The 27,916-nt window shown below is 41.0% G+C and overlaps 3 protein-coding genes and 1 pseudogene across 3 annotated transcripts; 1 reads left to right on the plus strand and 3 right to left on the minus strand.

Annotated features, from left to right (window-relative positions):
• Positions 1–868: 868 nt before the first annotated feature.
• Positions 869–4,582, minus strand: LOC127783960 (enhanced ethylene response protein 5-like). Its single transcript, XM_052311121.1, has 12 exons — positions 4,147–4,582; positions 3,943–4,036; positions 3,762–3,851; positions 3,418–3,483; positions 3,192–3,281; positions 3,039–3,095; positions 2,870–2,931; positions 2,694–2,781; positions 1,617–1,693; positions 1,463–1,537; positions 1,264–1,369; positions 869–1,173 (listed from the first exon to the last, which is right to left on the minus strand). The coding sequence occupies exons 1-12, from the start codon at positions 4,443–4,445 to the stop codon at positions 1,048–1,050; spliced, it is 1,230 nt and encodes a 409-aa protein (XP_052167081.1). The 5' UTR covers positions 4,446–4,582; the 3' UTR covers positions 869–1,047.
• A 3,174-nt stretch (positions 4,583–7,756) lies between these two features.
• LOC127784313 (chromatin remodeling protein EBS) lies at positions 7,757–11,205 on the plus strand. Its single transcript, XM_052311531.1, has 5 exons — positions 7,757–7,932; positions 8,022–8,364; positions 8,497–8,565; positions 9,895–10,033; positions 10,750–11,205. The coding sequence occupies exons 1-5, from the start codon at positions 7,860–7,862 to the stop codon at positions 10,774–10,776; spliced, it is 651 nt and encodes a 216-aa protein (XP_052167491.1). The 5' UTR covers positions 7,757–7,859; the 3' UTR covers positions 10,777–11,205.
• Positions 11,206–11,543: 338 nt separating this feature from the next.
• LOC127784312 (AUGMIN subunit 5) lies at positions 11,544–18,352 on the minus strand. The gene is made up of 10 exons (XM_052311530.1): positions 17,769–18,352; positions 16,588–17,130; positions 16,026–16,167; positions 15,373–15,549; positions 14,645–14,854; positions 14,066–14,251; positions 13,774–13,933; positions 13,281–13,485; positions 12,518–12,650; positions 11,544–12,122 (listed from the first exon to the last, which is right to left on the minus strand). The coding sequence occupies exons 1-10, from the start codon at positions 18,224–18,226 to the stop codon at positions 11,970–11,972; spliced, it is 2,367 nt and encodes a 788-aa protein (XP_052167490.1). The 5' UTR covers positions 18,227–18,352; the 3' UTR covers positions 11,544–11,969.
• Positions 18,353–21,287: 2,935 nt separating this feature from the next.
• On the minus strand, positions 21,288–22,605 carry LOC127783741 (uncharacterized; annotated as a pseudogene).
• Positions 22,606–27,916: the final 5,311 nt, after the last annotated feature.

A 27,916-nucleotide genomic window follows, 5' to 3' on the forward strand; every position in this document is an offset into this window, starting at 1 on the left:
AATCATGTTAAAAACACCTATACATATTTTGATGCAGAGACTAGAAGTTAAATCCATTACCTAATTACTACCACCTCCGTTTCATGTTATAAGACTTTCTAGCATTGTCCATATTTATATAGATGTTAATGAATCTAGGTACACATATATGTTTAGATTCATTAACATATATATGAATGTGGACAATGATAGAAAGTTTTATAATATGAAATGGAGGAAGTAGATGTTAGGGATTTATCCTATCTATTCAGCTTGTGTTCTTCAATGTAACTGAAACGGAAAAAGAAGCGAGCACAGTAAAACTGTAAAAGTAAAATTCCGTTGCTAGGTAGGAGTAACAAAAACGCCGTAGACTTGCCAAGTTGCCATGTAGGCCAGCTCAGCTTGTACAGTGTGCAACAAATTGTACAGCTGCTTCTCGACGATTCATCAACTAGTGGTTGATCTAGACAGTGCAGCTGTTGCGGATGGTTCTGATCACGCAATCGTCAATACGGATCGTACATTTGGTACTTTGATACGAAATTTTAATGATACGTATACGGTTCATACGACGTATTGGATGGGAGTACATTTATGTTTCTGATGTACTGATGTGGTCCATGCATCTTCCATTGCCCTTCACGAGCCATGCAGGATCACATCACATCAGATCAGATCAGGACCGTTGGATAAAAACGATCATCATCACTCCAACTGATCTGCATGTGTAGATTGAATTGAATTGAACACAATGATGTAGTACCAGATACGGTAGAAGATGATGTGCATTGCATTTGCATAGCCAAGAAGCAAGGAATCCTAGATACCTCCATTTCAACCATGATTCAATAAGAAGGTGGCCCCCTTGGAGTGCAGAGTTTCAGACTGTAGATAAGTGTCATTTATTACCGTGCGAAATGGTCTCTTTGTTACACTAGTACAAACACCACTGTTACAATAATACAAATGTTACTGTCAGGCAATAGTTTTTCAACGTTTTACAAAAACATGTGCCGAATACAACAGAATAGGAGATAGTTAATTCTTTTCAGGGGCGACTATGAACTAGACAGGCTTCCCATTCAACTTTGGGAAAGGATCTTGTTTGCTGAGGACAAGAACTTTGCTCTTATGAGCAAAGTATCCTTTAATGAGATTCTTGTATATTAGGCACGCCATGATGCACTCCACCTGATAGCAAGGAGAAGACAAGGTTAATATATCACAGAGAAGTTGTAGGTTTCAGTTCGAAAATGAAATGTGTGTGCTGTCAAAGAGAACCTCATCCACGTCCATGTCAATTTCAAGCCATTTCAAAGCTTTTACAACGACTTCTAGCTTAATTTGATGTGCCTTGGCTGGCTCCTTCTGCCTCTGAATGATATGGCTGTAAAAGGCATCGCAAATCAAGAAGGGAATTGGTCATCACGGAAAATGAAGTATGACAAGTTGACAACGACCACTTGAAGATTGCACTCACATTTTCTTAACTAATCTCTGATAGACTTGAAGTTCAAGCTTCTCCAATACAAGGTAGACACCAGATTTTAAGAATCTTGCAAAATAAACAAGCAGTCAGGGACAGTCGATGGACTGAAAGAGAAAAAAATCAGCAAACGACACCATGAACTTACTGGTCTTCATGCCTTTCGAGTGCTTGCCTAAGAAGCCTGAGATCTCCTCTCTTAAGTGAGGTCACAACATCTGCATACTGAAAGACTAAATAAACACTTGTACAATCTAAATGGGATATCTGGGAAAATTTCTATACCACTAAGGATAAGAAGCTGTGATGCCCTAAAAACGAAGTTCCATGTTTACAAACACAAATAAATAATTCAGTGGAGCATATTTAGCAAAAGTGACTGGTACAACTAAATAAATTAAACAATAGCTACATCAGACTTAGCTTCTATACCAAAACAGCTTACAAATAGAAATGGAAATTTTACCCATGCTAGATATTGTTGTAATTTGAGGAGAAATAATAATGAATACTAATAGCAAAACCAGCATGAGTCGAAATGAAAAATGAATGGAAGGTTTATTTTGCTATCTGAGGAGAAACAAAATCAATCATGATTTAGAAGTTCAACTGCCAATCATAAATTCATAACATAGAAGACCCCATGACTAATTAATTATGAGGAAGGTCATAATTAATGGGGATAAGGTTGGAACAGTGAGATGAGAAGACAGATGGGAGGTGGTATTCTGAATTTCTGATGCGAGTCTAGTGGAGCTTACAGGGATCGCAAACTATCATTCTTTAAACTTCAGTGCCTATTCTTTTAACCAGTGTCATTCTTTTAAGTAAATGTGTGCATCATGTCAATACTCACTGCTGTCATCCCAAAGTTACATCTTTCGATGAAATGTGATTATATTGGTAGAACATAAGAGAATATCCAGTGCATGACTATATTGTTCTTTGCATCTACTGATACGGAAAATATACAATTGCCAATAAATGCCCCTAAATCTTGCTTCTTGCAAAAGAAAAACAACAAGACAGATGACAATGGCATCAGAACCTAGTCTATTGGCTAAGTCATTGACATTGTAATGTCACAAGGGAAATCTAATGAAATATCTTGGTTATGGAAGTAACTTGCAGAAAATCAATACATCTGTTTTGTAATAGAAAATGAGACAGCTAAGCGCAATTTGCAATTTCCCTCCAAATTAAGCAAGTGTACAAGGATATATACCTCAAGCAGATTGTACCTCTCCAGTAGTGTTATTCTTGGCAAAACACCTATTGAAAGCTTTACTGGGATAAGAAACTTCAAAATTCTCCTATAAAATTGAGCATTGATCAGAGTTCGAACAGGTTGCATCATAAATTATATGCTAGAAAACTTCAAACCCCATGTAATACAAGTACCTCAAATTTGACTCATACTGAGGATTACAGTGCACCAAAGCATAAGTTAGCTTCTGATCTGCCTGATTTCAATAGAACAAAACCAGGGAAAAAAAAAACTTTGGTATCAGTGGTCTCATCATTTTGTGTGCAAGTACCACAACCATGTCGAGAGGGAGAGAGAGCTTACAACAAGAAAGTTCTCATTAAACACCTCTAATCTGCCGGTATAATACATATAAGTGACCTGAAACATTATGCATAATCAATAGTTTATTAGAAATGGCAAGGTAATTGTAAGTCTTTAAGACAGAAACAGTTACCAGATTTTTGCTAATCTTACCTTATCTTTCACTGGAAAATCTTCAAAATCAAAATTCCTGGCAGTTTCAATACTTCTTATGACACTGCGACAAAGGTGAACTGTTCCAAGCTGCATAATTTAAGAATATTGTTATATCAAAGTATCGAACTATAGAGTAGATACATGTGTTTGTGCATAGTACACTTCACTATATAAAAAATATATATGTATTGAGAGTACCACTTTACAAGAAAATAATCCTTACTCTGAAGTAAATTTTAAATAGCTGGCAGGTAACATAGAGTGCTCCAATGCGTTTAGGCCCTTTAACCTGTAAATTTGGAAATAAAATAGCTTCAGAACACAATCCAGACAAGCATAAACATAATCCATGAAAGAACAAGCACAAAGAAAATTTTCTGTGCAAAACATCATGGTTTAGGTTGCAACTGCTAAATGGTAGTAAGGAACTATGAGCCAGAACATCTCTAACATCAATGTTACACCCATAATAACAAAAGGCAACAGAACTCCCTTCAATTCAATTATCGTGCTTACGCAGCTACTTATTACCACTCAAGAAAGAAGAATCATTTTAGAGTTTCATACCGCGAGTGCACCGAAAACCTTCATCAGGAAGGACCCAGCAGACTGCAGCTTGTCAGGGTTCTTCCCACTCGTTGCAAGCTCCCTATCTGCCTACACAACCAAGCAAACAAACAAAGCTTCCATTAGGCATGAGCCGAAAATTTTCACATTCACAGAACCCAACCACACACACCATGCTCACCTTCTCAGCCAGCAGCCTGATCTCAAGCGCCACCGTGTGCATCGCCTCCATCGCCCACGGCGTCTCCCAGTTCCGGAACTCCTGCAAGAACGCGCTGCAACCAAAACCACATCAATCTTCCAGGAATGCGAAAAAGAAAAAGGATAAAAAAAACATGAATAAATCAGGGGTAAGGTAGTGAGGAGAGAAGGATGGGGAACGAACTTGGCGGCCTTCTCGAAGGAGGAGTAGGCTTCGGCGAAGCGGCGGAGGGAGTGGGAGTGGATGGCGCGGAGGAGCGGGGGGAGGAGGTCGGAGAGGTGCGGGTAGCGGTCGGCGGCGAGGCGCGGGAAGTCCGGGAAGGCGGAGAGCGCGTCGGAGAGCGGGGCGGGGGCCTGCGCGGAGGAGACGGCGAGGAGGGAGGCGAGCGCGGCGCCGTCCGACGAGGAGACGGAGTCCGCCACGCGGGAGAGGTAGTCGGCGATGCGGCGGTGCGCCTCTCCCATGCTCAGGTACGCCGCCATCTCCGGCGCGGCGGCTGCGGCGCCGCCGGGGGGTAGGGTTCGTGGTTTCGGCGGCGGCGGCGGCGGCGATGGCGTCGGAGTCGGACCCGAAGAAGGGCGGTTTCTGATTTCTGAAGGGTGGTGACGATCGCCGATCCTGGCCGTCGGATGGGAAATCGATGCTTGGGGGTAGTTTTGGTTTTTGGAAGCGATATCAGATGGATTTGGGATTTGATTTGCAGTAGATAAAAACATTTTGGCCGACATTTTGATAATTGAAAGCTTTATTGTTGCAAATGGTAGTATATAAGAGGCCAAGAGCAGAGAAAAAGGGATTTAAGGGCCTGTTCACTTTGACGCAAAAAAAAAACCTTACCAAAATTTAGTTGCCAAAATTTTGGCTAGTTACCAAAATTTGGTAGCAAACTAAATGTAGACATTTTTTTGACAATATTATCAAAATTTGGTAAGGTTGAAAATGACATCAAAGTGAACAGGCCCTAAAAAGATAGACATTTCTCAGAAATTTTAGTAACTATGACACAAAATAAGAAAAGTTATATGCTAACCGACAGGAAACCATTGAAATTAGGATATGAAGATGTACCACTCCATATGTGATACTCATGTATATTTTAGAGAGGACAAAAATAATAACGTAGTAGTTATAAAAAGCCACTGTTGGGATTGGAAATACATCAACAAAAGAACACTTTAGCTAGGTCATTCTGTAAGTCATAAAATTCTGTTTTTCTCACTGCATCATGACACAAGAGTGCGAGGGGATGGTTTGTGCCTTCTTTTTCATGGTTTAGGGTACTCGCTTTTAGTAGGTTTTTTTTCTCGTGCAATACTAATTTGATGCACTACACCATATTCACATCAGGAGTAATATTTGTGTGATTTGCCCTCGCTCGCATGGTTGCCTCATATTGGTTAGACTATATATTTGACGGTCCCATTATATTTCTTCAGTTTTCATTGGAAAGAAGAAATTTTGTTTGTTGAATACACGCTCCATTCATTCTTCCATTCCTCTTCTTGTGGCCGATACATTTTCGATTGTTATCTTTTAGTTTCCACTGTCAACTTATCGGTCGTATTTTGTTATATGTATGACGACCTTGTTGTTCTCTTCTAGCCTCCACCAACTATGTGTATTTACACCTATGCTATAATTTTGCATATCACCATTGGTTATTGCTAACATTAGCCGGTTCTTATTGGCGACAAAAGTTTGGCACATCTAATACAATTTCGGTTAATTGTCCGGTCTATGCCACAGTGTTCAGTGTTCGATAGTGTTGCAACTTGCAAGTGATCATCAAGACGCAAGGGGAGCAAGGATTAATTTGGAAATTGGAGGAACCGGCCAGACGACCACTGTATCGGGAAGAACTCACCGTTAGCTTGACGAATGGCTGTGTAGACGTTTGGTCGGCATTGTATCATAATGATTAGAATGAGAACTGAAAAATCAGGATTTATCTCCATCGTCCCTTGTCGCTTTGGCTTGGTCAGAGTGTCAAGAAAGTACATGTATTTTTGCTTGATCTTGCTAGATCTCCCTTGTCGCTTGGATTATCCTTTAATGTACAAAGTCATATGTCAATAGAAAAGACAAGAGAAACTAGATATGAATGCCTTTTTAACACTAACTAAACCAAACATGATGCACGTACGGTTTATAAGGATTTGCAATTTTATCCTAAATCACCGAGATAGATTAAATAAGTTCATAGCGCAATATCATGCTAACACATACTGTATAAATATAAAAGACTTTGTATGCGCTCTTCAAATCATGTCTATATGACTATATGGAGACAGATGAAATATGAAGAAGAGAAGTCTTTTAGATTCACTAGCACATAAAAGTTACCTGCTATCATACTTTTTCATCTCCCTTTAACCAAATTATAAGAAGCTAACTAAAAATCTTCAATGTTTTTAATTAAAATCAATGTTCAAAGTTAAAACTAATAAAATCTATGAAAGTTACTATGATGTTGTGGCCTCTCAGGTCCAGTTGCTGATGCAACCGAATAGGTAGGTTTTGTAGTGCAGCCTAGAACACTACAAGTTCTATCGAACAATCCCATATGTTAAAAAAGATACATTATTTAAGATAACCCAAACAAATGTGAACAAAATATCAGATACAAAAAATGCAGCTAAGGCCTAAACCCAAATTTTTTTCCCAAAAACATCACATCGAATCTTTGGATACATGCATGAAGCATTAAATATAGATTATAAAAAAACCTAATTGCACAGTTAGAGGGGAAATCGCGAGACGAATCTTTTAAGTCTAATTAGTCCATGATTAGCCATAAGTGCTACAGTAACCCACATGTGCTAATGACGGATTAATTAGTCTCAAAAGATTCGTCTCGTGGTTTCCAGACGAGTTATGAAATTAGTTTTATCATTCTTGTCTGAAAACCCCTTCCGACATCCGGTCAAACATCGGATGTGACACTAAAAAATTTTCTTTTCACGAACTAAACATGCACCAAGGCCGAGTTTAGTTTCGAACTTTTTCTTCAAACTTCCAATTTTTCCATCATATCAAAACTTTCCTACACACACAAATTTCCAACTTTTCCATCACATCGTTCCAATTTCAATCAAACTTTCAATTTTGACGTGAACTAAACACACCCTAAAGAGCGAAAAAAGTTTCTACGTGTCTCATCGAGCTTATAAAAAGTCTTTGCATTCACACATATTTCTCTCCACCAAAGTCAATCAAATAAATACTCATCATCCATTCCGTGTGGAAAAGAAAACAAAACAAGGAACGGCCACCAATCATTCCAACGATATCACATCATGCAACCAAACAAAATCAACAAAAGCAGAAAGGACATTTCTCATGCATTCACTGTCACAACCCATAAGGCCATAATAACCTGCTTAACCACAAAAGAACAGTATAGTCTTTCAGCCTCTCCTATAAGTACTCCCCAACTCCTCCTCCTCGGTTTTCATGCCACGCTTTTCAAATTGCTAAACAATACGTTTTTTTTAAAAGTTTATATACGAAAGTTGCTTTAAAAAATCATATTGATTCAATTTTTTTTAAAAAAATTAACTAAAACTTAATTAATGACGTGTTAAACGCTGCTTCGTTTTGCGTGCCGGAGACACTCCCGAACAGAGGCTAATAGCTCATCCCTGCATCATCATCATCATCATGATCATCATGAATCAATCACCCGCCGTCCGTTGCATCGGACGGCGGAGGATCGCCGGACGCTAACCCGGATTCAAAACCTTTCCGCTACATTGACTGACCGCTCCACCCCCCTGCAAAATCCCCAAACTACCCCTCTCCTCCTCCTCCTCCTTCCCTTGTCTGAACGGGGGGAGCTGTGGCCACACCTCTCCCCCCACCTCCTCCTCCTCTAGGGTTTCCTCCCAATCCCCTCCATGGCCAAGACCAAGCAGGGCAAGAAGGACGTCGAATCCTACACCATCAAGGGCACCACCAAGATCGTCCGAGGTACGGGCCGCTTCTCGCTTTCTTCATTTCCGGCCAAGATTTGGGTCTCTTTAGTTTCTTGATGAGGGTTTGTGGTGGTGGTGTGGAAGTGGGGGATTGCGTGCTGATGCGGGCGTCGGACACGGAGAAGGCGCCGTACGTGGGGAGGGTGGAGAGGCTGGAGACGGACGGGAGGGGGAGCGTGCGGGTGCGGGTGCGGTGGTACTACCGGCCGGAGGAGTCCAAGGGCGGGAGGAGGCAGTTCCATGGCGCCAAGGAGCTGTTCCTCTCCGACCACTTCGACACCCAGAGCGCCCACACCATCGAGGGCAAGTGCGTCGTCCACTCCTTCAAGAACTACACCAAGCTCGACAACGTCGGCCCCGAGGACTTCTTCTGCCGCTTCGAGTACAAGGCCGCCACCGGCGCCTTCACCCCCGACCGCGTCGCCGTGTATTTGCTCCAACCCCCCCTCCTTTTTTGATCATTGATTTTGCATCTGCTTGTTGTTATGCAATGTGGGCTTTGGTTGTACTGATAATGGTTGGTGGTGGTTTTGGTTTGGGTGTGTGTGTGTGTGTGCAGGTACTGCAAGTGCGAGATGCCGTATAACCCGGATGATCTAATGGTGCAGTGCGAGGGATGCAAGGACTGGTAAATCACTTGGGGACATCCTTACCTTTCATACTGCATCTGGCTGACCGAAGGGTATTTCATGCCCGTCATTTTTAGGAGGAAGTATCATAGACTCAGTTCACAGATGAGCTAACTTTCATTTAAATGTTGTCGTCGTGTTGCTTTCTGTCCATATATCTAATTCCTTAAATATTGCATAATGAGAAGTTTATCTTGTCCCCAGTTTCTTCCATTTTACGTGTCATAATTGAGCTTTTTTCTGCAATATATCTAATTCCTTATTTTGCATAAAATTTTATCTTTCTTCTTGGTGGACCAAGTATAGGTCTTTGGGGACCATTAAAGATAAGAGCAGGGTGCATGACCATCTGAGGTTTCTTTAGAACTTGATGCTCTGTGCCTAATTATTCTCTGCCTTTCTCAAACATAGAGTATAAAGTGTCAGTTACATGGTCTTCTGCGGATGAGATATATGACTCAAAGAACACTTTAGAGCTCATATTGCTGATGGAACGTGCTAGTTTCTTTAGTGATTGTAGCCGCTTTTACATTATTGTCTTGAGCTCTGTTTTGGCAATTGGCAATTTGGCATGTATATTGTTCTTTTGCTTGGATTTTTGAAGTATTGGCTTGGGCTCTGTTTCCGTATGGGATACATTGGGGGTGAAGGTGCCGTTCGTGTTCTACAATATTTGTATATTTTGTCTAAGAAGAGTTTAGAAACTGACATGAGTACATGACTAAGAACTTTTCACAATTCGTGCCCTTCCCTAATCCCCAATAAATGAGTGACGCCTGTTGGTAATGAAACTGTCATCTCGTCCATACATCAGTGGCAAGTATCTAACCTACCTAGGATGATGTCAACGAATGCATACATGGTGTATGAAGTTGTAGGCATTTAATACTACATGAATGCACAAAGTAAACATCATTACAATCATTGATCAATTTACATACTTATTGATGTTTCACTTATATCTGTCCTGATATTATGATAGTTATCTTTCTCTTTTCCTACTTCTGAAAGCAAACCTATTTGAAACGGATGAATGGGTGATTCCTGTGTTGCCCTTCAGAGTGTTTGCTGCAACTAACATGCTGCGTTCTGTCGTATTTCACTGCTCACCAGGTTGTCTGCTGAGCATTTTTTTTGCGTGTACTTCATTGTTAGATCAGTCAACTGTTACTTTTCTTTAAATACAAAATGTTTGGCAACATAAATGCTCTATTTCGCATGCCTATGTGTTGTCATGCACTCATGCTACACAGTTTCCAATTTGCTGCACCATTTCTCCAATTTTTTTTCTTGTTTATTATTGAATATTCAACTTTTAACTTGTGCAGGTTCCATCCATCTTGTATGGGAATGACCATTGAGCAGGCCAAAAAATTAGATCATTTCCTGTGCGCAGATTGTGTCAAAGAAAATGGCACGAAGAGACCTTCAAATTCATATCCAGCATCATCAAATTCTGATTCTAAGGTTGGTTACTTAACCTCTATCTCTTGACTGACTGTCTACCGATGTTCTGTTTGAAGATAACTTATCTTTAATTCTTTAAAACTTTAAGCGCAGTAGAAATTTGATTTCATTGTAATTACACTTAAAAAAAAACTAGTGTCTTGTTTTTGCTTCTCAATTACACAGGTCATTATTTGATGTTGACAGAGAAATACTCGAACTTTTTTTTCAAACTTTGCTGTTATGAACTCCCTGAACCGATGCATGCATATGTGGGGTCTTATGTTCTTGCATGTCTTATCCTTGTCAAAACTAATCCACAGTATTGACATCAATTTATCGTTTTCTTCATTATGATTTTTCTTGCACCTTATTTCCCACACTAGTAAGTTGTTGAGCATTATGTTTTCAATTTCCTATGGACATTTGTATTAGGAAGAAAGGCTATACACATTGCCTTTGCACAACATCAATGATGTTCTTTATTAGCATCGTACTACGCTGTTATTGATAATAAATTAATTTATGGTTTGGAAAAGCAAGTGTACACTCTACCATTCGTGTTTCCAAGCTTCTCTTTGAAAATATCAGTAAAAACCTTGCAAATGAATCATATGGAAACAGCAGCTAGTTTTGTAACCTGCAAGATACATTTTTTCCACCCATCAGCATTTTCGATGGGCATTTCACTCAGAGTAATTTCAATATATAAAATTTCTCTCACCTACCAACTGCAGGTTGAGCCAAAAAAGCGGAAGAGGTAATTGCTGTGACACGAGCCATCCGTGGTGAGGAGATGCACTGTTTATGGCGTCAGCTCTTCATTGCTGGTGCAAAGTCAAAACGTGGAGGGTGTACAGTGCAGATGAAGAGCTAGGCTAGGTCCAAGATCGCGTTAACTTATCATTTGCCCGAATTTGGGAACGTTTCCATCAGTCTAGGCAAAAGAACGAACTTCATTGATGCTGTTGGCTCGTTCAGTTGTAGCCAGTGTGGACTGGATGAGTGTCAGCGTGTTTTAGCTTTTTGCCTGGTACAGGAAAACGTTCCCAGCGTGGATGATGTTGATGATAGCTTAACTGTAGTTTCATAATTTGGGTGTCCCTGAGTTCTGTGACCTGTTTATTGATAAGTGAATGCCGCATGATGATGCTGTTGCTGCAAAATTGCAATCTTTTTAGTCGATGGCTCAATGCCGAGTCTACATGCTGAAATTCACATTGTTTACTGGGAAGAAGTGGACTACGCACAACTAAGGGTGTGTTTGAGGAGAAGGGGATTGAGGAGATGGGGAAGATACGTAAAACGAGGTGAGCCATTAACTCATAATTAATTGAGTATTAACTATTTTAAATTTCAAAAATGGATTAATATGATTTTTTAAAGCAACTTTTCTATAGAAAAATTTTGCAAAAAACGCACCGTTTAATAGTTTGAAAAGCGTGCGCGCGAAAAACGAGACACAATCTCCCCGATCTCCCCCGAACGAACGATGCCTAAGTCGTAAGAGAAATGTTTAATTGGGAGGCAATTCAAGAACATACATATATATATGGTTATCTTTGAGACATCGTAGTGTACATTGGAGGGGCCTTAAATGTCCCCCAAAAAAACATTTCTACAGCTATCATTGCCATCTGTGCGGTAGAAGCAAAGCTTTACTAGCATCAATGTGGACCGCTGGGCGACTGTAAAAACAGTAGCCTGTGCAAGCCACAATTACAATCAGCAACCGTTAAGAGCAATTTGTACAGCATATGGCAAATAACAAAAATAATCAGAAAGAATGGCGACATATATAAAAGAACATATACTAAACTAATAAACAAACCAAGATTTTACAATTACATCACAGGCTATGGTACAAAGCTATCAAGCAGATATGCTGGCGTAAAACCCCAACCAATCAAGCCTCTAAAAATAAAAAATCAAACAGCAGAGATAACGACCAGCTGCCTTAGTCGTCGCCTGCCGTGGATATGGCAAGCGTTCTTCTGGAGATTTCCATGTGGAGTTGCTTTACGAGGTTGATCCAGGCACCAACGCTTTGCCCGTCTATTGTCACCCAGTCAACGACTGTTGCTGCTGGTTGTTCATACCATTCGTCAACCTGCAAGTAAGGGCAATATTGAAGTAAATGCTATGGTACTACTTCATACATATTTGAGCTGACATGACACATGATCATTTGCACATATGGGTGGTTCGTTGCAGTAAGAGGTTCTAACACAACGGAAAGTATGGACAATTGAACTGAAATGAGTTCCCTCAAGAAAGATGCGTGGAATAGAGTATTCCTCTCCTACACACAAAAAGCAGGTGTTGAAGGGGAACATCCCTCTCCAGGACTGGACTGGGAGTCCTTGCTAGGCCATAATCATTGCTCATTCAATCGCAACACAACTGCATTGCTATTATCTCATTGAAGTCTGGCCCTCGGATTGTGTTCTTACAGGAATTGAAATGAAGAGATAAAGTTGTAAATACAAGGTAGCATATACTTACCAAACCCCTAACACGTCGGCAATCCTCAAAACACCTTTGAGCCTCTTGAACTGCGTTTCTCAGTTCTGGCAACCACCTTTCTGATACCATCTTTTCTTGTTCACCAGCTAATTTAAGACAGTAGTTGGCCACCCTATATAAAGGAAACATCAGTAGCCATTCTTGAAACGTAGTAAGCTGGAATATAGATTCATTCCACCAAATATAAGATATTCAAGACCAATAAAAAAACACAGGACTACTTGTGATAAACAAGGGCATCCCAAATTGCAATTCCTGGATTGTTTTAGATAGACATCAGCTGCACAATAATTTTATTTCACTGCGTATCAGCATACTAAATAACATTTTGTGGACTTGTCATCAATTCAAAATTAAGAGCAAGTCTTCAGTTCATGAATCCCAATGGTACACTGCTCAATTGGTAAATGTTACAGCTGCCACATGCATTACACAGTGAACAAAATGCATTTGAAACGCATGTTAGAATTCTTTTCAATAACAAAACCCCTACTTCCAAGAGAAAATATGTACTGATAAAAAATACCCGAAATGAAATACTATTTTCTGAGGAACAAAATTGCAGGAACCGAACAAGTCGACAGAGGATGGAAGGGAATACAAACAAACATTGGCACCAGTCCTACAAACTATACCGACAATCACTGATACACAAGACATCTCCTTTATGTTACAGTTCTAGCTGGATTCAGTAAATATCTATTGTGAAGAAAGACAAAGATTAAGTAAAATTTCAGCGTACCTTTCATATTCCTGTTGAGCACGATGTGCTCGGTTCAGCAAAACACGATCATTCTCAACCAGATTTCTCCGCGTGTGCACCAAATTAATAGCCTTTGATAAATCCTCTAGTATACTAGCTTCAGAACCACAAGGTTTTAGGCAGAACTCCAGTGAATTTAGAACTGATGCCAAGCCAGAATCAGTGCCTTCTGTACCTGGTGAAACTGTTAACAAAGACACCGTTAACATGTGAGTATACTCTATACAATCAAATAGAGAAATGTGAAAGCAGTTCCACAAATGAAAAACAATAGATGTTAGTAGATGTTATTAGTGGATGCACTCAACAACAAATAATAATACCTACTTGGCTCAAGGCTTCATACCCAAGCCAAGAGCTAGAGACCACCATCTCCACCAAGTGGAACACATTTTGGCTTAACATGTTATATAATATCATAATCACACTTTTTTTCTTGAACTAACAACAATAACAACAGCAGTGAACTTGCCAGAATTGTACTGAAGAGCAGTAGAGATGCGGCATATGGATGGCACAGCAGATGGATCTCTGGCTCCAGCTCGTGCAGTTAACAAAGCAGCATGTTTCTCTGCAGCTGCAACTGCTTCTGATCCTGTAGCACCATTGGAGCCCAAAGCCTCCAAAAGAGCCTGTGAAAAAGAAACCACAGCAGTGACATAAGAGATTGAAGGAGTCAGCAGATCAGAAACACATGATGGCTCTTATAGCCTTCATTCTGCTAGCCTGCTCGCTAAGACAGTTAACACTGTAATGTTACCAACCTGAGGAGTTGCTGGCAACCTGCATAAGCTGTTATCCAAGCTCTGACCAAACGCAGACAATTCTCGCTCGATGAGATCCCTTGAGTTAGTTGACATGTCTACCACAGCATTACAAGCAGGGATGATTGTTCTTGACGCATATCCTCTTGCAGATAATGGCTGTTGCTCCCAAAATGTTGATGCCTCCTATATATAGCAGGTTTGGCAACATCTTTCAAGAAGTGATCATGCCCATTGTATTCAATTATTGAGACATATATCAAGAGTAAGAAGAGTGTAAGACCCAAATCCATGAATCCCCACCTAAGATATTTCTAATAGCTCCTAGTTTCCTATGGTGCTACCTTCATAAAGCTGCCAAGCCACTATAATGAACATAATTATGACTTGAGCTCACTACGCTGCTGTATTAGATGGAAAGTTACTAAAATGGCAACCAGTAACCATGCTGGAAAGAATGTTGATAAGTAACTGCTTCTATTTCTATATTCATGTCTATATCTAAAACTTTCTTTAAAAAATTGAATAGCGAACTAAGTAAAGAGCTAGTAAGGAAAAGTACAAAGGCTCCAGACTAACCATATTGGCCCGCAGAAGAGCATTGTAAATGCACTCAAGTTCTGATCTACGAGCATCAAATTCTTCTATTTTCTTCCACTTTTTCTTCAAGGAATCTTCCGCTTCTTTCCACTCAGCACATAACTTGTACAGACGCTGTACCTCAGAAGTCAGTGTATTCAAGCTTGCCTTTAACCCAGCAACTTCTCTTTCCTTCGCCCAAACATCGAGCTAAAATAATGCAGCAAACAGACAACAGAGCTATCAGGAAAAGATGAGACCTTTGTGCGTGTGTGTGATATTGAAATTGAAAAGATAATGCACAATTACATAGCTTACAAGCAGCAAGCAAATGCAGCTTCCACAACAGAAATTTTGCTACAGTTTATACAAACAATACAAGCTAATAGATTCGGGTACTGTTAGTATCATAGAATGCACAAACACATTATAAGCACCATGAGAATTTCATAGTCATATTTAGCTTAATCATGAACTCAAAACGTAAACATGTTTCATAAGCCATGACAATGTTATAGAGATTATGCTTATCTGATATTCTTGATAATACGAAACTGGAGTACCAAATTGAAGATCTTGGAAACTTGTGTGCATATTACCATTTTTTCCTTTTTTTTAGAGAATAAATGTTATGACTGCTGCTTTCTCACTGTAAGTATTAATATTAATTTGGAAGGAAGCATCTTAAATTAAATTCATTACACCACAGTGGAATCTTGAATAAGTACCTCCAAGTGTCTGCTGTTAGTCATGTTCTGTGAGGTGTTCCCAGTAGGCATCTTTTTACTTCCTGCCGCATCACTAGTGCCATGAAGGCGTTGCAAGAGCTTCTGGCTTTTAGCTTTAGCTTCAGCAGCTTTATTTAAAGCATCTTCTGTGGCCAAGAATTGCTGAACATGTTCTTTCTGCAAGGTAAATAAATGTTATGTGGAAGTTAACTTCAGTGACATGTACTTCATTTGAGGTGGTAGGCATAAGGCATTAACACAGAATTTTACTAGCCTGTGGAGAAAGAAGAGCTTGATGAAATCATGCAGCTTCTTTTTTTTTTATCAAGAGGAAAGAAAAAACAATCAAGTACAGGTGTGAAATGTCTAGAAAAATAAATAAATAAACAACCCTAGATAACAACCTAAAACATAGTTTGACATTTTCGAATTCTGAGTGCATATAGATGAAGTAATGTTTTCTGAAGTTTATCGATGAAGTATTGTAATCCTAAAACATAAAATGCAAAGTACATATATTACAATTCTTGAAAGGAAGTGAAAAACAAGAAGAGAAGCACAAATCCAATAGTAACGATAGCAAGGATATTGTTTTCCTGCAAAGGTTGTGATAAACAACAATAGGAGCAATAAAGTGCATCTTAAGGGAGAACCTGTCTTTCCAGTAGCTGGTCATATGTTCCGCGGGTTGACAGCTCTGATCCAGTCTTTCCATTGCCATATACTTGATATGGCAAGGGTGAGCTTGCATCAGTTGAAGCAGCATCAATGACCTGCTCATTTTCATATTTATACCTAGAAAAAAATTGTATAACTGGTTAACAACAACACAAAGATAATTAAGAAACTTAAATTTGAGTCCATTTGGTGAAGTAGATCAGAACACATTTTGACTAGAAAATGAACAAAGCATTTCTCATTAGAAATGTAATATAGCAATATTTCCATTGCAGCAAACACCTACTAATTTTTTTACAAATCTAAAGCAAGTCCTGAACAAAAACTAAATTCACTATAATGTACTTGTGTATGCAAAATTCCAATCATAGGATTACATTCAATAGAATGCAGCTAGTACATGCGAGAATGATCCAGAAGTTACTAAAGAATATTTTACACGTAACCATCATCATGATGGTGGAAAGTCAAATTATTTTTCATGTGTATTCATGAAACAGAATGCAACAACTGAAAATAGATATAGAATGGTAGTACCTCAAAAGTTCTGCATCAGCACGTATGTCAATCTTGTCTGTTTCTTTATGTATGAGTATTTTCATGCGTGATGTGTATGTAATGATTGATTGCAGCAGTAATGAAGGATTTTTTAGGGAATCCAATGCCACAGCTTTAACATCCTGTGGTATTTCACCATCCAGATCAATGCCCAACTTTGCTGCATCTAACTGGGAACTTGAATTGATGCCACTTCCTTCAAATGCTGGGAAAGAGCTTCGAATCATTTCGATCATATCTCCAGCAAGAGTTTCACATGCCTTCCGAATACTCCTTTCACGTGAGGTCTCTACAAGATCATCTGACAACCTGTTGCTTTTGACAGTCGAGTAGAGTTCTTCTCTCTCGCTCTGCAACTGCATATCCTCAACAGCATCTGCAGGTCCACCCGCACCTATACTTGACCTTCGCACATCCCTTGCTTGATTAACAAATTGATGTAGTCGTCGTTGGTATTCAGCAAATATCTTGCATGCTTCATCGCATTGCTGTTCGTATGCCTCAAGCATAACTTGTTTGTGCCTAAATCCAAAAAGGAAATGAGACACAGGTTCTTGCTGTTATATTCTTAGTCAGATCAAATATGTCTATGTGTTATGGTTAATTGGTTATTGAATAAAAAAAAGTTGAACATTCATAGGTAAAATCACAGTAGTGAAGCACAAAGCAATTAACTAATTTTACATGAGAACAAAGAATAGCTGTGACATTATAGATTTCTAGTTAGGTAGAGTAGTAGATGCACTGCTGCAAGCAAATAGGACACATCTAACAAGAAGATATAAAAAAGTATGCACTCATGCTAGTAGATGAATTGAATTTCTAACTATGTTCAATAACAGGTCTACAAGGTCACACACATGGAATTGGTGATTCTACCTGTTTCCATGCAGATGTGTAATTACCAGTTCGACTACAAAATCAGGATGTTTATGTCGATGCAAACACTTGGCTAATCCTCAATTATCATGCACTCTTATCAGTATCAATGAACATAAACAGTCAGATAGTATTTCATCGCAAATTATTGGATTTTCAGTATCACTAGATTCCGCAATAAGCAAAGCAAAAGACCGAAATTCCCACCATGGAGAGCTAATCCCCCCCCCACCCCCCCTCCCCCTCTTTGCACGAGTCAATTGCACTGCCATTTCGCGTACCTGGCATTGGAGCGCTCCCCGAGGACGCGCTTCCGCTCGGCCTCCTCGCGCGCGACCTCCGCGATGCGGGCGCGCAGCTCCTTCCGCTGCCTCCGCACGACCCCCCGGAGCCGCTCGGCCTCCTCCGTGGCGAGGTCCCGCTCCCTCGCCTCGGCCTCCCTGGCCGCCGCGTCGCCCCCGGCCCCGGCCCCCGCCCCGGCCCCGCCCTCCCGCGCCCGCCTCGCCGCGACGCCGTGGACGAGGATGTTCTTGCGGGCGGTGGAGACGGTGCGCTCGGAGCGGACGCGGCGGAGGAGGAAGGACCAGACGGGGAGCATGTTGCCCCGGCAGATCTTGCGGAGCTGGTCCGGCGCGGGCGGGGCGGACGGGTAGCCCATCTCGTCCTGCAGCCACTCGATGATGGCCTCCGGGGACACGCCGCCGGGGCCGCTGCCGCCGGAGACGGAGGAGGCGGGCATCGCCGGCGGCGGGAAACCCTAGGGGAGGGTGGTGGTGAGGTTGGGGGTTGGATCGGCGGTGGGTAGTGGAGGGAGGGAGTGGGAGTGGTTTTTGAATTTCTTTTTTTGTTTTTCTTGGTTGTTCCGTTTGCGTCTCTTTGGAGTTTGGAGTTTGGACAGGACAACGTAAGAGTCACGCCGTCGGGCAGGCCAGCTGTTTGGTACGGGTATTTGCCATTTGGTAATCCTTTTTTTCTCGCTGAACGATCTAGTAAAACGATGTAACTACGGTTACAGATTAATAAAGCGCGTCAAATGGCTTCTCTCAAAAAAAAAATGATAGGGCGCGGATGCTGATGCAAATCAGATTATTTCGGATATTAAAAATGGCACATACACGATGTGATAACGGATTAAAACTGTGAGGTGTTATGTGCATACGAAATCAACACGGTTCATAGGTACGACTGGTGTGTAGGGATAGTGTTTTTTTATGGAAGTTGGGGAAACTACAGCAGTTGTCAATAGAGTCATGTGGGCTACGACTGATTAACATCACCTCGCTGTCGTCGGTTTTTTTCCTTTTCAAAACTCATGTATTTATTTACATTACTAAGGTTACGTAATACTAATACATAAGCAATTATAATGCATAGAGCACGCATATGGACTAGGGCACATCCTAGTTTTACAAAGGACTTTGAAAGATTTGAAAATAGAAACAATCGAGTCCTTTTAACTTAGTCAATAAATTCAATAAGCTTGATTCAACATAGCTTAAAATAAAATGAGTTGCACATGATTGAACCACCGTACTGTCCCAAAAGGGATCTCACACAAATGGATTATTAGGCGATGGCATACAACGTGATATTTCAACCACATCATAGAAGACTTTTGCCAAAGCATTAGCCAAAGAAGACGCAACAAAAGTTGTTCCAAAGGTCTAGCCCCAATCCATGACACCAGCGAAGCAAACATAATAAGCACAGCAAGATGCAAATGAACCCGAAAACCGTACCCAAAAGGGGCCTCCATGCATAGGAGGTCAGGGTCAACTTGGGTTGGCTCAACACCATTAGTCGCCTCATGAAGAACTTCCACCGAAGATGAAAAAGGCCTTCATCCTTGGAATGAGCTCACTAGAGATATAGGTGTAGACCGGTGCAACCTATTCTCATGCAGATCTGGAGGCATCCTAACCAGTAGAAAGGACCCGTCGACGTAGTGACTCGCCGGTGGGATCAAATCCCACAGTGAACTCCATGATGGCAGCACCAATGACCAGCTCCAGAACAACAAGAGCAAGATCAACTAGAGTAATTAGACAAACGGGAGAACCCGACTAAAACAACAACTACTAGTAGGATGGTGCCTGACCCCCTCTTTCACCCTTCATTGTTGACGAGTTGCCAGAGAGAAGGATGAAGAGGGGTCGGAATGATGAGAGTGCTACTGTTGGGGAAATTTAGGAGAGACCTTGCATGTTTCCCTCGTGGGTTTACCATCCGGGGACTAAATTGCCCGATGGAAGATCTACATGTTTTGGCATTGAAAACCGTTGTTATCGAGTGATAGAAGCTAAAAGGATGTTGCCTCGCTATATGGCGTCATTGGGAAATACGTTGACATGGGAGTGTGGGACATTGTGTTCCATTTTGTGTTGGGGTGCATCATCGTTTGCCGCTCGGCTTGATGGAGAGCATAGTGTTTTCCTTGGGCGCACGTGTGAGTGGGCGCGCTAACATGAGAAGCTATGTAGAGGTGGGATTGGAGATCATGGGGAGGAGACATGGAGGAAAGATGAGAGCTAGCTAGCTTGCAGGAGGGCACGCGGAGGTGGATCGACTTCTCCCCAGGCATCGATAGTGACACTCGCAAGAGAGCAAGCCGTCTCGCGTGACGAATCCAACGGCGCTCGAGGCTCTTCTCTAGTGGCAGCAGCGACTCTTGGCACCGGAGGTCATAGGGGATGGTGCCCCTAATGACAGTGGTGGCGGCCATAGAGGGCAACTCATGATTTGTTCCTGGGTACATAGGGCCACACATAAGCGTTACATAGGGCAACTCCTCAATGACTCAAGTCAGAAGTCATACACGGAGCATCAAGCATCTGAAATTGGCCCATTTGGCTTTTCGCGGACAGCCCATGTGGTGGCCCGACACAGGATAAGACGGGACCGTCCAATCTAATGGATGGTCTCAATTGATCCCAACCTAGACAAATATCCGGCAGCCAAAACCCTAACCCTAAATTCATTTCTCCCGATCCCCTTGCTCTCTCACTCCCGTCATCGCTGCCGGCAAAGGGGGGGGGGTGCCGCAACAAGGAGAAGAGGACGGAGTGGGGCAAGTGGAGCGTCAAAGGGGATGTCATCGCTGCCGAATCTGCTAGTGGGACATCCCCTTCGATGCTCCACTCGCCCCAATATGTCCTCCTCTCCTTGTTGCGGCACCCCCCTTCGCTGGCAGCGACGATGGCCTCCTCCTCCATCCTCATCTTCTGGTGTTGGGCGTAGGAGCAGGCGATGATTGGAGTGGGTGCTGCGGTGGCAGACGCGATGATGACGAGCGCGGTTGAGGGTGGCGGTAGTAGGCCCCAACGGGCCCCAACATCCCCCTCCTAGTGATTTTATTTTTTGACGAATGTTTTAAGAGATTTCCTTTTGTTGTTTTTTCCTCTTTTTGATTTTCCCCTTCCTGTGTTTGAATCTGTGATAAATTGATTAGCTATGTTTTTACTTGTAAAAAATATGTTGTTTTCGGTCCTATCCTGACCTGCATGGCTGCATGTCAACCAAACTGTCAAAAACAGATTTTTAAAAAAATTGCAATGCACATTAAAACATCATATATCAATTAGAAAACATAAAGAGTCAAATTATATGTAGAATATTTAAAAAACAAATGAAGACTCTATTTGTGACTTAGTTCCGAAATAATATTCCATATGGTTCTCGTAAATTGCAATTCTCACATGTAAACATGTTTGGAGATACGAGAAAAGAAACCACCATGAGCTCTTTTTACCGTCTCTTATAATCTTTCTTATTACAAATACTTATCGTTTAATTATGGTCAGCTAGCTAGTACTAAAATCAACCCATATACTATAGTCTACCCTCTCCAATCCCCAAAACTCTCTTGCCTCTTCTTCTTGCCGCCCAATTCCATATGACCAAATATTCATACTAGAGGTGATCTTCTTTATGCTAGACGGTGAGTACGACTTTGGTACAAATGCTGCTTCACCATCACGGACAATAAGATCAACATGGATGGTCTCAGGCCACTCATACAACCTGGGAAGGAAAACCTTGTTTTGCATCGATTTGAACCTAGTCTTCCTCATCATTGTTGTGTATGTTCCCGTGAACAGCGCACGTCCTTCCAAGGTCTCCAACTTGTCCCACTCCATCGTCGCCTCATTGAGCTTAGCGACATGGACAGGTGCGCCATTGTAGCCGACGAGGACAGCCATGAGCTCACCTTGGTCCGACTCGAAGAGGTGGCTGTCAACTTCTTGGTGGTCAATACCAAAGTTGTCAGGCTTACCAAGAAGTCTAAAATTATCGGCGTGGTTACATGGATCATACACCGCCAGCTTCCCATCTCCACCAAGAACGTACAGCAAGCCATCGTGGAGCACCGGGTTGCTGATCGGCGCCGCCGGAATTAGCTGTGTCCCTGCTTCCACGTTGAACTCCCGTTCGGTCCCAAGGCCCCCACTCGCCGTCGCCATCTTGCGTCGCGCAGGTGAGCTGTAGCGCCAGGGTCGTGTTGACGCAGTACACCCTCCGTGAGCCATCGTCGTATACGATGAAGTCGTAGGAGTAATGGGGCGTACACGGCAACTCGTAGGCGACGCTCGTCAGGAGATCGATTTGGGAGATGGAGAAAGGTGAGAACAACGTGAGGCGTTGTCCGTTGGAGCAGCAGATCCTGGTGGCATCATTGGACGACGACGCCTTCTGCAGCGTGTTGCCGATCACAACCTCGAAGTTTGTGTTGTGGTAGGGGCTGTAGTACCTGATGTTGGTTCGGCCGACGGCAGCAGCGCAGCGGAGTAGGAGTGGGGTGATCCACGCTGGATAGAAGGGCGACACGGCGGAGGGGATGCCGCCGAGGTCGATGATGTGGATGAACTTGTTTGTCCTCGTCGTCTCGAGGACGAATCGTTCACGGCGATGGCGGCGAGGTGGAGAAGCGGGCACAGGTTGAGGAAAAGCTCTGGCGCGCGAGGAAAAGCTCTGTCCTCACCACCCCGCTGCACGCCTCGAAAAGGCCGAAGACCGCGTGCCCAACTTGAGCTCCGCGAACCTTAGTTGGTCACGCCAGAGGCCTTGTTGGCAAGGAATCTCGGACGTGGCAAGCCTAAGCTGAACGCCAACTAGGCGCATTGTAAACGCCCTAATAACAGCCAAGATGCATATATGTATTCCATGGGAAATAGTTTCAATATCCCAGTTTCCATTCCCATTTGATGCGATAATAAATAGCGTTACATATCTCATGCTTGTCAAAGAGAAATTTATTTGGCCCTGGACGATAGGAGGAAAAGTAACATTATCCTTATCCACATGATGGTTTGGCTACTGATAATAAACAGGGCACATCGATCCCTGCCATAGATAGGTTATGCAATCAGCACTATTATTATTATTTTTTTTGAAAACGCACGGCAGGAGCTCTACCTATTCAATTCAGGAAGGAAAGAAACATGTTTATGTACATCCCAGCACCCGCTATGACGGGTGAAAAAGGTACTAACTCCACCCCGCTATGTATGCGTGTTTTTCTTCGTACCTTCCTTGATACTCCCTCTGTATTTTAATGTATGACGCCGTTGATTTTTTATCTAACGTTTTACTATTCATCTTATTCAAAAAATTTATACAATTATTATTTATTTTATTATGACTTGATTCATCATCAAATGTTCTTTAAGCACGATATAAATATTTTCATATTTTCACAAAATTTTTGAATAAAACTAATGGTCAAATGTTGGTCAAAAAGTCAACGATGTCATTCATTAAAATACAGAGGGAGTATCAAGGAAGGTACGAAGAAAAACACGCATACATAGCGGGGTGATCCCCCTGTCGTCAACTACGAGTTGATGTTGGATTAAAAAGAAACTGTATTTACTTTGTGAGAAATAAAGATAAGGGATTATATATTTACAACATGGAACGAGGAACTACTTCCATACACAATCCAGGGGAAGATCTACCAGATAACGTGGCACCAGTGGTCGTGATGCCTACATCTTGAATTGTCCATGTTGTACATGTGTTTTTTCTTTCTTAGATAATATATCTTGTTTCCTAATGGTACATTTTGGAGTGAAAAATATGGATTGGTACATTGCAAGCAACTACATAATTTTTTATTGAGCAAATTTTAGAGAACTCCATGCTTAATTAGGGTGTGTTCGGCGCCCCTTTTTCCCAACCCACCTCCCTCGTTTTCGTACGCACGCTTTTCAAACTATTAAACGGTGTATTTTTTACAAAAAGTTTCTATACAAAAGTTGTTTAAAAAATCATATTAATCCATTTTTTTTAAAAATAGCAAATACTTAATTAATCACGTGCTAATGGACTGCTCCGTTTTTCGTGTTACTGTTCCGGGTTGGAAACCAGCATATGCGAACCCACCCTTAGAGGCCATTGTAACACTGAACCAGGGTTAGTATTGTTTTCTCGTAAAACTACAGGTTCTTAGAATCTGTTTATTTCCCAAACAAAAATTTTCACCCTGTCACATCGAATGTTTGGACACATGCGTGGAGTATTAAATATAGAAAAAAAACTAATTATACAGATTGCCTGTAAATTGCGAGACGAATATTTTAAACCTAATTGCACCATGATTTGACAATGTGATGCTACAATAAATATTTGCTAATGACGGCTTAATTAGGCTTAATAAATTCGTCTCGCAGTTTCCAAACGGAATCTGTAATTTGTTTTGTTATTAGTCTACGTTTAATACTTTAAATGTGTGTCCGTTTATCCGCATGCTAAAAGTTTTCGTTCACGAACTAAACAGTCACAGTCCCTAGTCCAAATAACAAAAACACACCATGTTTTAGAAACGTAATTGACATATGGGCACATGACATGTCTGAATTGCTCCAATTAACTTGGGCCACCTACCATGGATCAGACGATGGTTAATTACAGACGCACGGTAGATTGGGCGCTCGCCGCGAGGCCGTCGCTATTGGCCTATTGCCTCATCTAGCTTCCTCGCACGCGTCGCATCCCGGCCGGCAGCCGTAAGAGCAGGTACAATAGTAGGCTACAAACCAGCTGCAGACATATTTTAAAAAGATAAATGAGAAAAGAGAAGGGCAGCGGGCTACAGATTTGTAGCCAGCTGTAGCACGGACTCCAAGACACAGTGTGTGTATGACATGTGGGACCATATATTAATAGTGTAGTATATAACTATTGTACGAATGAGCTATTAGATTGGCTATAGATGAATTGGAGCTAGTAGTTGGCTATACTATTGAACTTGCTCTAAGCTGCCGTGTAGCAAGAATTTCACTAGCTGAGTGCATGCCACAATGGCCGAGCGCTACTAACCGGGTAGGCTCTCCATCTCGCTCCTATTTTCTGTAGCTTCTTGTCGCCGGTTTCGGCCTTTTTTTTTTCCAATAAATTTGGCTTCTCATTCTTTTGGGCAAACTATTTGACAATTGTAATTTTTAGGTTTGGTTATTGGGATGCCGGCATGTTTTAGTGCACAATATCCATTTTCTCTGGATGGGTTTGAAGTGAACTGTACATCATTCCTCTTGCCACTATATTGTGCTACCTATACATGGCTGGTAAAATAAATAAATTGACTCGTAGGGATTTGTTGATGTTTCAAGAATAAAAGGCGAACTGGCAGATTGAGGCAGCACCTATAGATTTCACTATTTTTCAGTTGAAGTTAGGGCCTGTTTAGTTCGCAAAAGAAAAAATTTTAGATGTCACATCGGATGTTTGACCGAATGTCGGAAGGGGTTTTCGAACACGAATGGAAAAACTAATTTCATAACTCGCCTAGAAACAGCGAGACGAATCTTTTGAGCCTAATTAATCCGTCATTAATACATATGGGTTACTGTAGCACTTATGATTAATCATGAACTAATTGGGCTCAAAAGATTCGTTTAGCGATTTCCCCTCTAACTGTACAATTAGTTTTTTTAATCTATATTTAATGCTTCATGCATATGTACAGAGATTCGATGTGATGTTTTTGGAAAAAAAATTTGGGAACTAAACCACAGCCTTAATACCGCAATTGGAGGGGGGGGAGGGGGGGGGGGGGGGGGGTAGGGCCCGATGAAGGACGCCTTCGTTGAAGACGTTCTTGATGGTGCTTCTCACCTGCGGCAGCCACCAGAGCTTCACGAGGCCGGACCATGCGATGGTGGGGGGAGGATTTTCGGAGCCTGAGTCGTGTGTTCTGCAAATGCAGTGAGGGGTCGGTGCGGAAGGATGTAGTGATGATGCGTGAGGCGCGCGGAGACGGCGGATGACGTCATCAACAAGTTGGTGCCGGGGGTTCAAGGTTGGTACCAACAAGATATCAGTTGAAAATGATGGGTTCTTTTCTCCGGAAGATGAAGATGAAGATGGAGATTATTATTTTTACATAAAATGAGGTGGTATTAACGTATGATTGATTGAGTTTTAACTATTACAAACTTGAAAAATAGATTAATATGATATTTTAGATCAACTTTCATATAGAAATTTTTCACACGAAACACACCGTTTAACAGTTTGAAAAGCGTGCCACAGAAATCTTAATCTTCATCCAACTCTTATTGGAGAAAAGAACGGGACATATATCTGGTATGACCAGTGCCTCAGTGGTGAATCCAGCTCCTGGGCTGGTACAGGACCACCCAAGGTAAGTGAAAATGCTTGTAAAATATTGTTACCGACTAAGAAGTACATTTCATAGTAGAAATTGTCAACTCCTGACTTTTGAGTTATACTAGAAAAAATGCCCGTGTGTTGCAACGGGTGAAGTTTATTTTAATCTTATTATTGTTATATGGTTTAGTTAAGATGAAATTCATTGTGAGAGTTCGCTTGGATATATATATTTGTAGAAAATCATAAGTTGCAGTTAGGAGTCCAATCATCTCAAGTTAGCATGTGAGTTATTTTAAATAGATTTCTTCTGTATTATCAAAAGTAAACGATCTTAAAAACCGACTCAAATACGGATATTTATTTCCAAAAGCAATCGAACTTAAAAACCGACTCATACACGGATGACATACCAAAATACCGATAAAAACATCTTCAATTTTTATAATAGTAGAGATTTGGCCCATTCTAAACGTAGTATTGCCTTTGGATTATTCGCATATGAATTCTCAAAAAAAAAATCCGATTTTGCCATGATTTGTTTCTATAAAGCAAATTTGATTTTTTTTAATGTTTGTTCTCTAAGAATGTGAAGTAGGATTTTTACTGCTTAGTAAACCTGAAAAGTGAGGGCTCCACAGCCAAAGTGACAAAGAAAACCCCTGAAATTTATCATATATATATATATATATATATATATATATTCAATTTTTAAAATTTAAAATCAGCTTTAGATTATTGTCCAAAGCTGCAGCAAAAACCTTGTAATCCCCAGTAAAAGTTAGGATATTTAATTAGGGGAGAGGACATTGAATACTTTGATTTCCCCCCTAATAGTTCTAGTCACATAGAATTTAGGACAATCTCATCAAAATTGCATTTACTTACTACAAAATTAGATCATGCAAACGATTTGCTCGAGATAAAGTCTTCAATAGCAGGCCATTTACCTTAATGTATAAGAGCTCGTCATTATTTTCCTTTTCTTTTTGAGATGAGAGAATTCATGAAGGATGAAAACAGTCATGGAAATTTCCGTATAAGTGGTACCATTTTTCACCCTTTTTATTTCTAGCAGTTGATACTGAATATTGATAAATATGATCAATTTCCGACCGATCAAGAATTGTTTCTGAATACATACTACCGATTCCGACAGTTTTCATCCCATCTAGAATTGTGAAGTGACTGTCTTGAACAAGTAAAATCCCTTGGCCTTTTTAAAAAACTAGGAAGGTGTATTATTAAAACATAAGATTATAGTTTGTTCAGAAATTATATCTCATAAGAACAAACTCTAGGTCAGTGATATCTCAAGAACCATTCATCGACTTAGAAGATAGATTAAGGTCATATGACTTTTGAATCGACTTTTGGATTGAGTGAGTAATTATCGTCATGCATACCATCTGAACATATATATACCATGCAATATTGCTACAAGCAAAAATTAGGACATGAAGGAATTCATGGTTATTGTGACTGAATTGCCTCATGAAGACGCATGCTTTAGTGACAATCAAATTAAGGATAGATTAACAGTTCAATTTTTCCCCTTCGTAGAAGTTCAAATTTTTCTCACAATTTTAAAGAATTTTAAAGCCTTTTTATGTTACAACACAAATCAGCCACACGATTGTTTGGTTTGGTAGTGCAAAATATCACCAATAGTTTTAAGCTAATTTCTTTCTTTTCGTATGTTTAATTCTCTTTTTCAAAACAATATTTGTTTGAAAGAAGAGTATAATTATATAAATTTAATTTGTACATATAGTGTGCCTATAAATTTTGATGTGTTTTATAGTAAAATTTATCGGCAGTT

The sequence above is a fragment of the Oryza glaberrima genome, chromosome 9, assembly GCF_000147395.1.
Source record: "Oryza glaberrima chromosome 9, OglaRS2, whole genome shotgun sequence".
NCBI classification, from domain to species: domain Eukaryota; kingdom Viridiplantae; phylum Streptophyta; class Magnoliopsida; order Poales; family Poaceae; genus Oryza; species Oryza glaberrima.